The sequence below is a fragment of the Oryza brachyantha genome, chromosome 8 (assembly GCF_000231095.2).
Source record: "Oryza brachyantha chromosome 8, ObraRS2, whole genome shotgun sequence".
Lineage (NCBI taxonomy): Eukaryota > Viridiplantae > Streptophyta > Magnoliopsida > Poales > Poaceae > Oryza > Oryza brachyantha.
The window spans coordinates 5,962,064-5,975,775 of NC_023170.2; the positions used below are offsets into that span (position 1 = coordinate 5,962,064).

Here is a 13,712-nt window from a genome sequence, read left to right on the forward strand (position 1 = left end):
GCGAGGGGGGATCTCTCCGTGGACCGGTGAGCGTGCATCCACGTGCGCGCGGGCAGAGCGCGACGCACGGATGGATGGATGGGTTCCCTCACGCCTTCACGGGGGCGTCTTCGGTGTGCCGTCCTGCCTGCCTGCCTGCCTGCCGGCTTGCTGCCTAGCTGTACTCCACTTTATTCATTCCCCTGCCTGCGTCTCGGCTTTCGTGGTCGCTAGCTGCCGAGTCAATAAATCGGTCAATCGACGCTTTCTTCATTTCCTCTCTTTATCGAAGACGTTCAAATGTACACACACGGTCAGTTCAGGTGTAAAGTGTCGTACATTCACTTACATGAGAGATCTTTCTCTATTTAAAAAAAAATTGAGGATAGTAACAAATGACAAAGTATATCTCTGAGAGCAAGTATATAACGGGCTATAAACCGACTAAATAATTAAATAATTAAGTGAAGGAGAGATGAGAGAAGAAAGAGAAGAAGCAGGTAGTAAACTTATAGGCACCTCAAGTACAAGAACAAAGAAACTCTCTAAGAATGATAAGTGAATCATATATTAATAATAAAAAGCTAACTACTATATTAATAATTTAAAATTAAGTCTCACAACCCACTTACGAGCTATATTGTTACGAGGGAGACTGTACGCACGACGATCGTACGTACACACTAAGGACGCGCGCGGGCATTGGCAAAACAGCGGCAAATGCGGCAACGGCGACGGAAAAACGAGGAGCGCACAATGGCAACGGCTGCTGTTATCGTAGCCGTATGTACGAATGACCTCGTACATACAGCATTTTCCATTATTACTCTTGCTCTGAGTCGTTACTAAGACACGAGGATCTTAAAGGGGTATGATGGGAGGAAGTTTCAATAAGAAGTGGTAGATATGATAACCAGTGCTACTTTCGTATTTTAATGGATAATGTTGTTCAATTTTTGTTATACGTTTGACCATTCGTTCTAGTAAAAAATATATAATTATGATTTATTTTATTATGGTTGGATTTATAACTAACATGATTGGTGAAACATTAAAATCTCTTATTTATTTAGACCGATGAAGTTGTGTAAGCTGCGATCTAAGAATCTTTTGATTTAATTTTAGGCCCGGTAAGAACGATGCATGCACGAAAATTTTATCGGTGTTAATTATCAGATACTCCGATGCCTATATCGCAGTGCCCCGGTGACCCCGGGTCTCAGACTCAAACCTGGGACCCCGATAATTTAGTTCTCATGTATAGGTCCATGGCTTCAAAGCGGATCTCCACCTGTCAATCAATTGATTGATTCTGTCGTACACTTCATACTGCCTCGACCCAACTCCAACCGGCAAGAAACCTACAGAGTTGACAGATTAAGGCCCCGTTGATTAAAAAAAATCATGGGAATTTTAAAGGATTTTATTTCTGTAGAATTTTTTCTATAAAGTCCTTGCATTCAAAGAAATGAATTCTAGGAAATCTTATGAAATTCCTATGGAATGTCTTTTTTTAAGGAAAGTTAACAAGAGGTAAAACCTCAAAAAAAATCCTTTGAGTCTTTATCTCTACTCAAATTCATGTGTTTTTCTATAGTCCAATTAAACGGTCATTCCTATGTTTTTTCTCTATTTTACAATCCTCTGTTTAACGCTCACATTCCTGTCAGAATCCTATTTTTTTATATTCTTCTATTTTTTTATTCATGTGATTTAAAGTGGCCCTAAATTAGTGACATATAAGGTTGCTTTATTTGGGTCCCTTAGATAAGAGATTATATATCTAATATTTTGATAGCTGTAAATAATGGATTTAGCTAGAATAAAGTTGAGAACCTACTGCAGTCATGTTTTGGTGAAAATAATTTGAATAATTTTTTTTATATATGTGTTCATAGCGATCTACAAGCCAATGCTGAAAAATAGGCTACGATAAAAAACCTCAAAATTAACTTTAAATTTAAGTTTAAAAATTCAAATTTATCTTATAAGCATAAACAAATAACAAAAGATAGGGATGTATTTTATAAATATGATATCATGAACTTATAGAACTTTTTTTTATGGAAAACATGTTCAAAAAACTGAGGGAAAAGGAAAGAAAAATAGTTTTTCTTGGCTTTTGCGAAAAGCCATTTTTAACTACCAACAATTTGTTCTTTGTTGTTAAAAGTTTCTTAATATGGGATGGAGGGACAAACAATATAGACAATCTTGTATATTGTTTTAATAAATAAATTTTATATCCCATGGTTGAAAAATTAAAGTTTATGCCAAACATAATCTCATATAGAAAACCAGACTTTTTGATACAACACTATTCCAATATAGTCCAAAAATTATATGCTCCTCGTGTATGCGCAAGGGTAAATAGACTTTTTGATAACTATTTAATGCTCAATTAATAGTCGATTCAGGGAATGAGTAAAGAAGACATTGAAATCAAAAGTTGGAGGTATGCAAGAGAACGAGTAAAACTTAGGGGGTTACAAGAAATTCGTTATGCATGTATGGTGTTTCTCTATAGTACTCCCTCTTTCGTAAAAAGGACTTTATGTTTAGCTCTTGTTATTTGTCCCACGTAGACTTCATGTTTTGAGATAATATTACACTGAAATGGTAAGTAGAGGACAAATACACTGGAACTTGAAAAAGGATAGGAAATATTCATTGGGTCTGAAAAAGCGGAGATTATAGTCATTGTAGCTTTGTATAGGTATATGTAAATTAGCTTAAAAATGAAGCTTTTTTTTTATGGTGAGGGTATTAGATTGTCTCTATCCAACAGACAGTCTTTTCCCTAGAGAAAATATTTGTTGTACATTTTGATATGTTAATATCTTTAGATACTAGAATAGCAATTACATTTTTGGCCTTTAGTTGTGTGAATACAACTATTTGATAAAATAATCGATCAGTGAACGTAGTTCCTAAGAAATGCCAAATTATGTATGTAGTTAAACAGAGATTTAGCTCCGGTATTTATTTAAGGACCTAGGGTTCAACCAATACCAAGGTATATGTAAGACCGTAGCAATGAAAATAAAATTTTTACAAGTTTGGGCCTATAACGGTGAGTAACAACCCTGCTCTCGTTAGTCTGAACTGGTATTTCTTTCATACTAATCTTACCTCAGTATAACATATATGAAGAAAACCCATAATCTAGTCTGGAACTCTATCGACATGTTGGTGTGGACATGTTTATTGGCGGGGCATTATCGGGTCTCTCCAATGTGGATTTGATGAGATTATGTTATCAGACTCCTAATTACCCCTTAGGGTCTATTAGTCCCTCAAAGCCTATTCATTCGTGTTACCTCTTCTAGATGTCTTGTATTATACCTACAGTTGCTCATTTGTCAAAGGCCGCGTTCAGCCTGTCCCTGGAAGTTAACTTACCGTCTCGTTTTTTGCACGCACGCTTCCCGAACTACTAAATGGTGTATTTTTTATAAAAATTTTCTATAGAAAAGTTGTTTTAAAAATCATATTAATTTATTGTATGTTTTAATAATTAATAACTAATTAATCATGTAGTAATCTATCACTTCATTTTTCGTGCAGGTAGGTTAACTTACCATCTATGAAACGAACGCGGCCTAAGTAGAATTAGTTAGATAAAGTATAAATACTATATGAACATGTCTATTGGTAACCAAACAAGACTTTATATTTGTTTTTTTGGGTACTTTTTCCATATTTGACTTTTGTATAAGCTTTCGTTGCTTATACGATTTGATAGATGTTAGCTAGATAGTACCCTCCCAAGTTAAGTACATATCTATGGGGTATGGGCTCTATATCCATAACATGATAATCTATAATTGTTGTCTAAAAAATATTCAAACGTTTGCACACACCATACTGGTCCTAATTAGTCCTTTGTAATTCAGTTGAATTCCTCTTGATCGGCGGATCGTTCCTATGTACCTACGTTACGGTTGTAGGTTGAGTGGACCTCCTATTTGTGAAGTGTAGGATGACGCAGCCTTCCAGAGCATAGCGTGATGAGTGTATCATCCATGACAGAAGGAATGAAGTCACAAGGAGAAAAAAGATGTTGACACGAGTAGATATCTTATGTCCTGAACTTCCTTTACAGCGTGAAATTCAACTATGTGCTTCAATGGCGAAAATTCATCCCTTCACACCGTTTCCGAAAATAATATCAGAATTTCACATTTTAGGCATATCCATTCTACTTATGTTTTTTTATTTGACAAGAAAAGATCATAAACCTACGGATAGGTTTCTTTTTTCATGGTATCTAAATAGTTATAAATCTTTTTTTTGCAGAAGTTAACAATGTGGATTGACATGTGATGATCTACAAATATATAAATTCAAATTTAACTTTTGAAGTTAAAATATAGATATATAATTGTTAAATATATGCATACTTCTCAGAATTTGATATGTTAAATTTGTTATACATGATGTTGAGGAATCTAAACTTGCATGTTTATATAGTTATATATTGTATATTAAGCTTATTTTGTTATTTTTTCCTATGTTGCACGTTAGCATGTGATTCCGTTTTCTTGCTTCCCCACATTTATTCATTTGCTTTTTTCTTATCAATAATTCATGAAAATATCTATTTGGATATGCCCATTGTAGAAGGGAAACCTATTGGACCATTAAGTTGGAAAGCGCAAATCCAATTAAAGGAAAACACATTCTTGCCAATGCCAATCTAATAATGTCATAGATTTTTCTTTAAGTTAGTAACTATTTGAATAACATGCAAGTAAAGAAATAATATTCTCTCGACAGATTATGACTCATCCCCACGTTTAAAGCTTTGATGATAAACGTAGATGAACTCTCTTACATATGTGTATAATAAAATTAACTATCGGAGTGAAGAAAAAATGTATCAAGGATTTCCTTGTTTGCAAGAATCTCGTCACAACCTACTCATTTGGTTGTAAGAAGTAGAAGCCCCTTGAAAGCATTCACAGTAGTTATGCATCTTACGCTTCATTATGAAAATTAGGTATGTGGGAAAAAAGTTACTCTACTACATACTTCATCCTATTTTCTAGAAATGAAGCATCCTCTGTATTGAAAAGAGAAACTTCATATTTAGAGTTTCTCTTCCCCCACTCTATATCTCTAACATCCAATCTTACTAAAAGAATGTAAAAATAACATGAGTGGGGTTAAAAAATATTAATAATATATATATTTATAATGTAATATGAATATTCTATTAGAGTGACAAATTATATTACAGAATAATCTATTTTATACTCCCTTCGTCCCTAAATGTTTGACGCCGTTGATTTTTTTATATATGTTTGACCATTCGTCTTATTCAATTTTTTTAAATATGTAAAGTTATATATATGCATAAAAATATACTTAACAATAAATGAAATGATATAAAATAATTAATAATTTTAAAATTTTTTAAATAAAACGAATGGCCAAACGTGCATCAAAAAGTCAACGACATCGAACATTTATGCATCGAGGTAGTATTATCATCCAAATTATAATACACTAGATAATTAAATCTGCGTGAGTTGCTCGATACTCAGATTAGGCCCAATGGTTGCAAAATTTTGACTTTAGAAACCAACCTCCCATCTTACCTTCGTCTTTTCCCCAAGAAGAAGTCCATAATCCAGCGGTGGCCGCCTACTATAGTATAGCCTACCCAAGCTCCGAGTCAGCTGGTCGGCTGGTCGCACACACCACGTTCGCCGCACCACACTTGCCATGCCTTCCCGCCTTCTCCAGCAACTGCCGCCTCCGCCGCCTCCTCACCTCCCCTCCAAGATCCACCGCCACCGCCTCCTCCTCCTCGCCTCCGCCGCCGCCGCCGCCACAGCCGTGCTGCTCTTCCTGCTCCTGCTCCTCGTCGCGCTCCACCTCCGGAGCCGCCGCCGCCGCCTTCTCCGAGGCCCCACGCTCCCGTTCTCGCCGCCGCCGGCTCCGGCGCGCCCGCTCCGCCGCTACTCCCGCCGCGCGCTCCGCCGTGCCACGGGCGGGTTCCACCCGTCCCGGCTCCTCGGCCGCGGCGCCGCCTCGCCGGTGTACCTCGCCACGTTCCCCGATGGGTCGCTGGCTGCTGTGAAGACGTGCTCGTCGCCGCACGAGCTGCACCTCCTCGCGTCGCTGCCTGAGTCGCCGCGGCTCGTCTCGCTGCTCGGGTACTCCAGCTCCGGCGGCGCGGACCACCCGCTCCTCCTCGTGTTCGAGTACCTGCCGCACGGTTCGCTCCAGGCGGCGCTCTTCGGCGACGCCCGCGATGGGAGGTTCCTGGACTGGCCGAAGCGGGTCGCCGTCATACGCGACGTGGCGCGCGCGCTCGCGTTCCTCCACGGCGAGTGCCAGCCGCCGGTCGTGCACGGCGACCTCAAGCCCAGCAACGTCCTCCTCGACGGCGACCTCCGCGCCAAGCTCGCCGATTTTGGCCTCGCGCGCTTCAAGACTCCCGACGCTATCGCCGCCTCCGGCGCCGGCGCGGATGACTTCATGAGCCAAGAACTCGGCGAGGCTGGGGAACTCTTCTCTACCGCCTCCGCTGCCGGTGGCGGCGCCAAGCCCGACGCTAAGGACGAGTCCGGCCCGGCTGCCGCGTGGGGGAAGGAGTGGTGGTGGAAGCAGGACGGTAGCGGCGAGCTCGACTCCCGGGACTACGTCGCCGAGTGGATCGGCAGCCAAATCTGCCCGGCGAGGAACCCGGACTGGGCCGACGACAACGACGGCGACACCAACGATAACAATAAGAACTCTCCCTCCGGCACGGACGAGCACGCCGTGGCAGCCTCGCCGGAGAACAAGAAGGAAACCGACTGCAACGCCAATGCCGACAGCGTCAGCGGGGGCAACACCGGCGACAAGAAGTCAGAGACGACCAAGATGAGGGAGTGGTGGAAGGAAGAGTTCTTCGAGGAGATGAGCAAGAAGGGTGGCAGCTTCGACAAGCGTCGCGGCGGCGGCGGAGGCAAGCCGTGGCTCCGGTCGATCAGCATGAACACGGGCAACGGCAATGCCAACGGCGACGGCGGCAACAACGTCGAGGCGAGCGGTCTGGACGGCAGCAGCTTCAGGAGGAACCGGAAGCGGAGCCGGCGGCGCGGGCGTTCCGTGGGGAGCGACATGAACAGCGGCGACTTCCTCAGCCGGGACCTGAGCACGACGACGAGCATGCGCGGCACGGTCTGCTACGTCGCGCCGGAGTGCGGCGGCGGGCCGTACGATCACGGCGTCGACCTGCTCGAGAAGGCCGACATCTACAGCTTCGGCGTGCTCGTCCTGGTCATCCTGTCCGGCCGGCGGCCGCTGCACATCCTCTCGTCACCGATGAAGCTGGAGAAGGCCAACCTGGTGAGCTGGTGCCGGCAGCTCGCGCGCGCCGGCAACTTGCTCGAGCTCATGGACGAGAGGCTGGACGGCGGCTACGAGAAGGACCAGGCCACGCTCTGCGTGCAGCTCGCGCTCCTCTGCTTGCAGCGGCAGCCGGAGCACCGGCCGGACAGCACGGACATTGTCAAGATCCTCGCCGGCGAGATGGAGCTCCCGCCCGCGCCGGTGGATTACTCGCCGTCGCCGCGCGTCCGGCCGTTCCCGCGGTCGTCGCGTCGCGCGCAGCCGCCCGACGCCACCGAGTGATTTGGTACCTTTGCTCTTTGAAAAAAAAATTGATCTTTGGGGATCAATTTCCAAGTTGTCATACCCATGCTTGTGATCTAGGTTGAAATTTGACATAATTTGTCGAATTTGGCTAATCTTCTATTGTTTTTTGTACATAGCAATAGCAGCTATTATTCTTTCCCTAATTTAGCAATGAATTCTTTGGGTGTCAATCCTAACAATTGGTCTTTAAATCTTGCAAAAATTTAGCAATAGGTTTTTAGGATTTAGTTGCTGATTTATTGTCGTTTTCAGCAGACTTGGCAAAGTTGTACTAGTATTTTTGTTGATTGTTATGTTTGTACATGGGAGGTCCAAATCTATCTTATCATGGAATTCTTTGCCTGTCAATTTATTGATGTATCTTGCTTGCAAGGATCATTAACATACTTGGGGATATAATTGGTTTTTCTCTCTTAATAAATGAACCTTGGTCTCTATGGAAGTTGGAGAAGAACAAATGAACAAGGTAGTGAGCAATCAGTTGATCAGATATTTTTCAGTGCTACATCCAAATTGCATAGAAAAGGAAGAACGATTGCGTACTCCTTGTGTGAAGACACCAAACATTTAGGTCAAACATGATGCGTCTCTATCAATCTTCAGAAAAAAATAATTACCAATAATGATTTGTAGCATGGAAGTCAACTCTTCGTACATCAAAACCATTCAAAACCAAAGGTTTGAACTCAAAAAAAAAAAAAGGTTTGGATTGCTTTCCCGTTCGACAAAATTAAAATACCAAAATTATCTACTGGATAAACAGTTTTATGTTCATAAATATTAGGTTACAGCCCATCCTGGCATTTTTTTTTGTATTATTCTCAATCTATTTTGCTGCAGCAAATGGAGTTTCTGTTACAATAAGAGGCCAGTCTGTCAGTTTCAAAATCAGGGTACTTTCATTTGCTAGAAGTTTCATAATGATCAAAATTGTGACTATTCATGCTAGAAGTTTCAACAAGCTCATTTTGTCAGGCATCCATGGTTACCATCTCGTGGGCTTGTGTCAGTCAACATTTTCACCAACCACCCCCATCACACATGGTTGGTGTTTTCTTGTTTTACCTTTCCCTCGTAAGGCCAATCTTAACGGGTGTTTTATGGGCAATAAATAGAGTGTCATGTGGGTATTTTTGATAGTGTAGCAAAATATTAATGAAGAGAGATGAAATGAGTTTTATGGGGATGAAACCTTCTATGTACTGTTACTCCTAGACAGTTTATGTCTTACATATAACCTAGGAAACAACAATAGATAAAACAATGCATTGAGAGAGGGGTGTTTCATCCTAGTTTCAAACTCTTTAGATAACATATCACTCTAGATAATCATGTTTATAAAACTTATATTGAGGATGGTCTAATGGTTTTTGCTTATTTTTCCTCGGGGAGATAACTATCACCCAAAAAAATTATTCAGTTCAAATTACTTTGTACACGTGTGAAAACTATTCCTGGCGAAGTGACGTAATCTTCTTGGTTAACAACTCTGTTCCCTTGTTCTTTGAAGAAGGAAAGGCAAAAAAAAAAAAAAAAAGAGCACTCCATGTAGAATTTCAAGCCAAAATTAGAACAACAATTCTCTTTTCTCCTTTGTATTTCATCCGTTTTATATTATAAAACTTTTTAGGTTTGTCTACATTTATACATGTCGTATATATTTTATATATGTGTATAGGTTTATTTGCACATAAATAAATATAGATAATGCCAAAAAGTTTTATACCGTGGAATAGAGGTAATATGAAAATTACGCGTATTCTTCATTTATATTCCTCTGAACCCACCTCGGTTGGTACGAACAAAATTCATGTATACGCTTTGTCGCTCCGCGCCTTTTGAGGACTTCTTTCATGGTTCATTCCTTCCTGAGACTTTCATAGCTCCCACAAAAATTCCATTCAGTGGGATGGTCCAAAAGTGCCATTTTGCCTTCCAATACCATCCTCCATCCAGATGACCCTCAAATCAGCATCCAGCAGCAGCCTCCTTTGTTTCTGCCTCCTTGGTGACTGGTGTGTGGTGAGTTGTGTGGGTTTTTGCACTCAAAGTGCAGCCACAGTGTGAGTGTCTTGCTGTGGCACTCCCACTGCCAATGCCCCTACCATTCCTCACTGCCCACATGACCTTTCCAGCTCCCAGTGCTGTCCATTTCCTTTAGTTAATGGCCTCCATTTGTTTGATTAGGGTGTGAGGATGTCCCTGCACTAGACAGATTCAATTGTATATTTGTACCTTCAGTTTGGCAAGGCAACAATCCTTTGCTACTAATAGTCAATGATTTTAGTGCATGATTTGCCTTAAGACATCATTATCTCTTCAAGTTGATGTCTGTCTTCGTGTAACTGACCTGTTGGGTTGTTTTAACTGAAGAATCCTCATGGTTATATGATATCCAATGAGAATAGCACAGAACTTGTTCTGCAATTCTGAGGTTCGATGCTTATTTACTAGCTAGTAGCCTAGTACAAAATCTCTGTCAGGACTCAGGAAACACTGTTTTCACCGTCTTGAGCATTGTGTGTACTGTTCAGTTCTTCTAGGACAATCTAACTGGACAAATAGAATGGTCAATTTTTGTTAAAAGACAAAGGAGTACATGACCTGGCTTTTTTCATGATGAACCAAGTTGACCTGTAAGGCTGAAAAGTTCTTTTTGCAGTCAATTTTATTTGCAGGCCATGAAAAGAAGGAAAAGGTTGCATACTTACATGGTCCCTGATCTACCATGCCAAGAAATGTTTGAGCTGTGAGCCAGTGATAGAAAAAAAACCTTTTTGGTCATTAGCTTGTATATAAAACTCTTCTTATGTCACATTTTGGATCCTACCTTCCTAGGAAGTCATTAAAGATAATAAAGAGCCTTTCAGGTCAAAAAGTTTCTTTAATGCAATTCTAGACCTGAAAATTAACTTTGAATGGTGTTTACCCTTCCTTAGGTTTGTGTTGGCTTTTCTTGTCTATCAATGATGAAATATGCCAAAGTTTTTGCCTCTTTCAAAAAAGATACTGTATCTTGGTGGGTATGCTACCCTTTGTTAAAGGATGGATACTGAAGAATAAGTGCTATTGCATGTTTTTCGGGTTTTTGTATTGCAATAAGATGAAATAATATTTAGGGGTATTTTTGTGCTAACTTATGCAGAGGGGAAAAAATTGCAGAGTAAAGCATTCTGCTGCCATCCACTAGACCAGCTGACAAAAGCCAGCCACTAGTTTCCTTAGTGACAACCGAACTTTCACACATCCTAAGAAACTGAAACCTAAACAAAACTGCATGTACTAGGTCAGATGTATTAGTATAACTTCATCAATTTGTATCTCTTTAAAAGTTTGGATTGCACACAAAATAAAGAATAAATGTTTTTAGAGAGAATGAAATTTAGATTTATTATGAAGAAAAATATTATATAACGTCAATTAAATAAAAATAGACAGTAATTTTATTATGTTATGAAATTATTATATGATTTATAATATAAGTTGTACCCAAAATTTTATTTGGAGATCAGGTAAATATTAATGCCTTGTTTAGAGAGCTTAAGATTGGGAGTAACGAACTGATGGGAATCTAGGGCATTTGGTGGAAATAAAAATTATGGGACAAATTAGAGAGCTCCTCCAAATGGAGTACGAATGCAGTAGTTATATCGAGAGATAACGTTTCTAATTTCTACTAGCAATAGTTTACTACTATTACCATGAAAGCCATATTTTTGGCATACTTTGAAGAAAAGAAAATTCAGTATTCACATACTCAGTAGTCTCCTTTCCTTATCAAAGCATCTGTCAACAAATTGCAGTCCTATCTTTTTCCTTCTGTTTATGTCTATAAGCCAAAATTTAAATTTTTAACCCTTAATTCGATTTTAAGGTTTTTTAATTGCTTTAATTTTTAGACTTTGATTTTTGATTGCTAATAACACTTTAATTATAAAAGTTTTATACATAAATTATTTTTTATTTACAAATATATCGTTTCGTTTTTTCTCCAAACATCAAAAGACCACCTTGATCTAAGAGCCGTAATTCCATTGGATTTGTTTTTCTTGTTAAGTCTCTCCCGCGTACGTCACTACATCACTTAATTTCCTTTTAAACATGATAGCCGCCTTATGCGCCATTCAGGTCATTGAATTGACTCGAGGAATTCTCACGTTATTTTTCTTTACCTTAATAAGAACATTTATTCTTCCTTAACAACATTAGCTAGAGACAGGTTGTTTTTACTTCGGATATACTCTCACTGGTCTCAAATAATTATCCTTAAATAATGTTCACTTTTAGCTTAGATCGTTGTTTTTCGGGCAAAATATTTTTATATACTTCGAAATATGACATATCTATGTTTTCTATATACTTCAAAAGTTATTTAACTCCTATAAAACAAGATATACACCAAGCCACCTGTTAACACCAAAATTTGAAAAATTACCTTATTGGATTCGGTTAAGGAAAGACGTAATCGGCATATGAAAATCTTATCTGGAAGACTCCGAATTCAAGAAGGAATCGTGAAGACCAAGACATGACGGCGTAATTTTATCTGTTAGTTAGAATTAGTTTAGAATTTTTACTTTATCTCCAAGTAAGTTAGAGTCTGATTGAGACTTGTTATTTCTTTTTATTTATTAGAAAATATATATTATATTAGACATAGAGTTTGTTATTGCCTTTATCTATTAGGAATCGTGTGGTGTGTCTGATATAGACTCGTATCCGCCCATGGGTATAAATATGTGCACTTGAGGTCATTGTAAATGATCTACTTCTCATAATATAGATCAATTACTTTCGGCGCATCGCCACCCTCCTCACCGAGGTTTCATCACCGACAAAACTTGGCACCCGATGCGGGGCTGCATCGATTCGATCTCCGGTGAAGGGGTAAGTTCTATGTTCCACTGGCCAAGGTAATCGTATCGGCTAGATTAGAACTATGTCGGTTTAGTCGGATCTTCTAATTTGGTTGCGCGATTGCTAGTTATTGTATCAGTTTTAGCTTGAGTTACTCATGTATCTTGGGTTGATTTGGTCGACCACTTTGGGTGATTTACGTCAATTTGATATTTTCTATTTGATATCTTCAATCTCATATTATCTCGGTTCGGTTCGATTTATTAGATTGCATATATCAAATAGTTTATATCATATCGGCGTATATTGTTCATCGTTTTATCAGAGTACTAGCCAATACGTTATAAATCATCGGTTCATCGGTTTGATAGCAATCTAGATTTGTTTAGTATCTATCCTAATATTGCTAGATGTGATCTTGAACTGTCTTGGTTTGGTCCGATCTTCTACGATTATTCCTAGTAATCCAGGCTATATATTTTATAGATCTTGATCGTTTGTAAGTCACTTATAGCCAATGATGTTTGCCGATCTACATGTTCATTATATTTACATCAATAGTATAGTCGATTGACTTACTGCATTATTTTTACACCAATCGACGGGATTACTTAGATCGGTAATTATTTTGTGCTGCATCGGCTTACGAGGTTTATATGTTAGTTGGTTTTAGCCGATCGTAACAAATAATTCATTGTTTATTTAACTATTTAAGTTTATACGTATCGTATTCTCAGCCGATTCAAGCTTTTAACAGCCGATTGTTCAGCCTATCGGCTAGATTCTGCTACATCAACGTCTGATCGGCTGAGTTATTTGTTACCTATTGGCTCGATAGCCGATCGGCTTGTTTTACTATTTATTTTGTCAGTTGTAGGATCAAACTGTCTGGCATGTCCGCGTATTCTAAAAATTTAGGTCTTACACTGGAGCGTTCTAAGAAGTGACTCTCGGGCCTTCGTGTGTGATACGTCATCAGGTCAACTTTTAATGTCAACAGCAACTCATTGCATTTTTAGACCATTGGTTACATAAAGATAATAGAAGTTAGATTGAGAAGTTTAATCACCCAATTCAAATTATTACGCATCCATATATTTCCAGCATAACAAATTTTTATAAGGGTACTATCTTTTCGTTGATTGTCTAGCTATAATTTAGTTTATATATTCTTCATAATAGAGCTAAGTTTATTAGCACTCAATCGAAGCAAGTACCTAAAA

General features: G+C 39.5%; 1 protein-coding gene across 1 annotated transcript; it reads left to right on the plus strand.

Annotated features, from left to right (window-relative positions):
- Positions 1 to 1,163: 1,163 nt before the first annotated feature.
- Positions 1,164 to 8,018, plus strand: LOC121055148 (putative receptor-like protein kinase At1g80870). The gene is made up of 2 exons (XM_040526749.1): positions 1,164 to 1,237; positions 5,664 to 8,018. Exons 1-2 carry the CDS (start codon positions 1,164 to 1,166, stop codon positions 7,606 to 7,608), a joined length of 2,019 nt encoding a protein of 672 aa, XP_040382683.1. The 3' UTR covers positions 7,609 to 8,018.
- Positions 8,019 to 13,712: the final 5,694 nt, after the last annotated feature.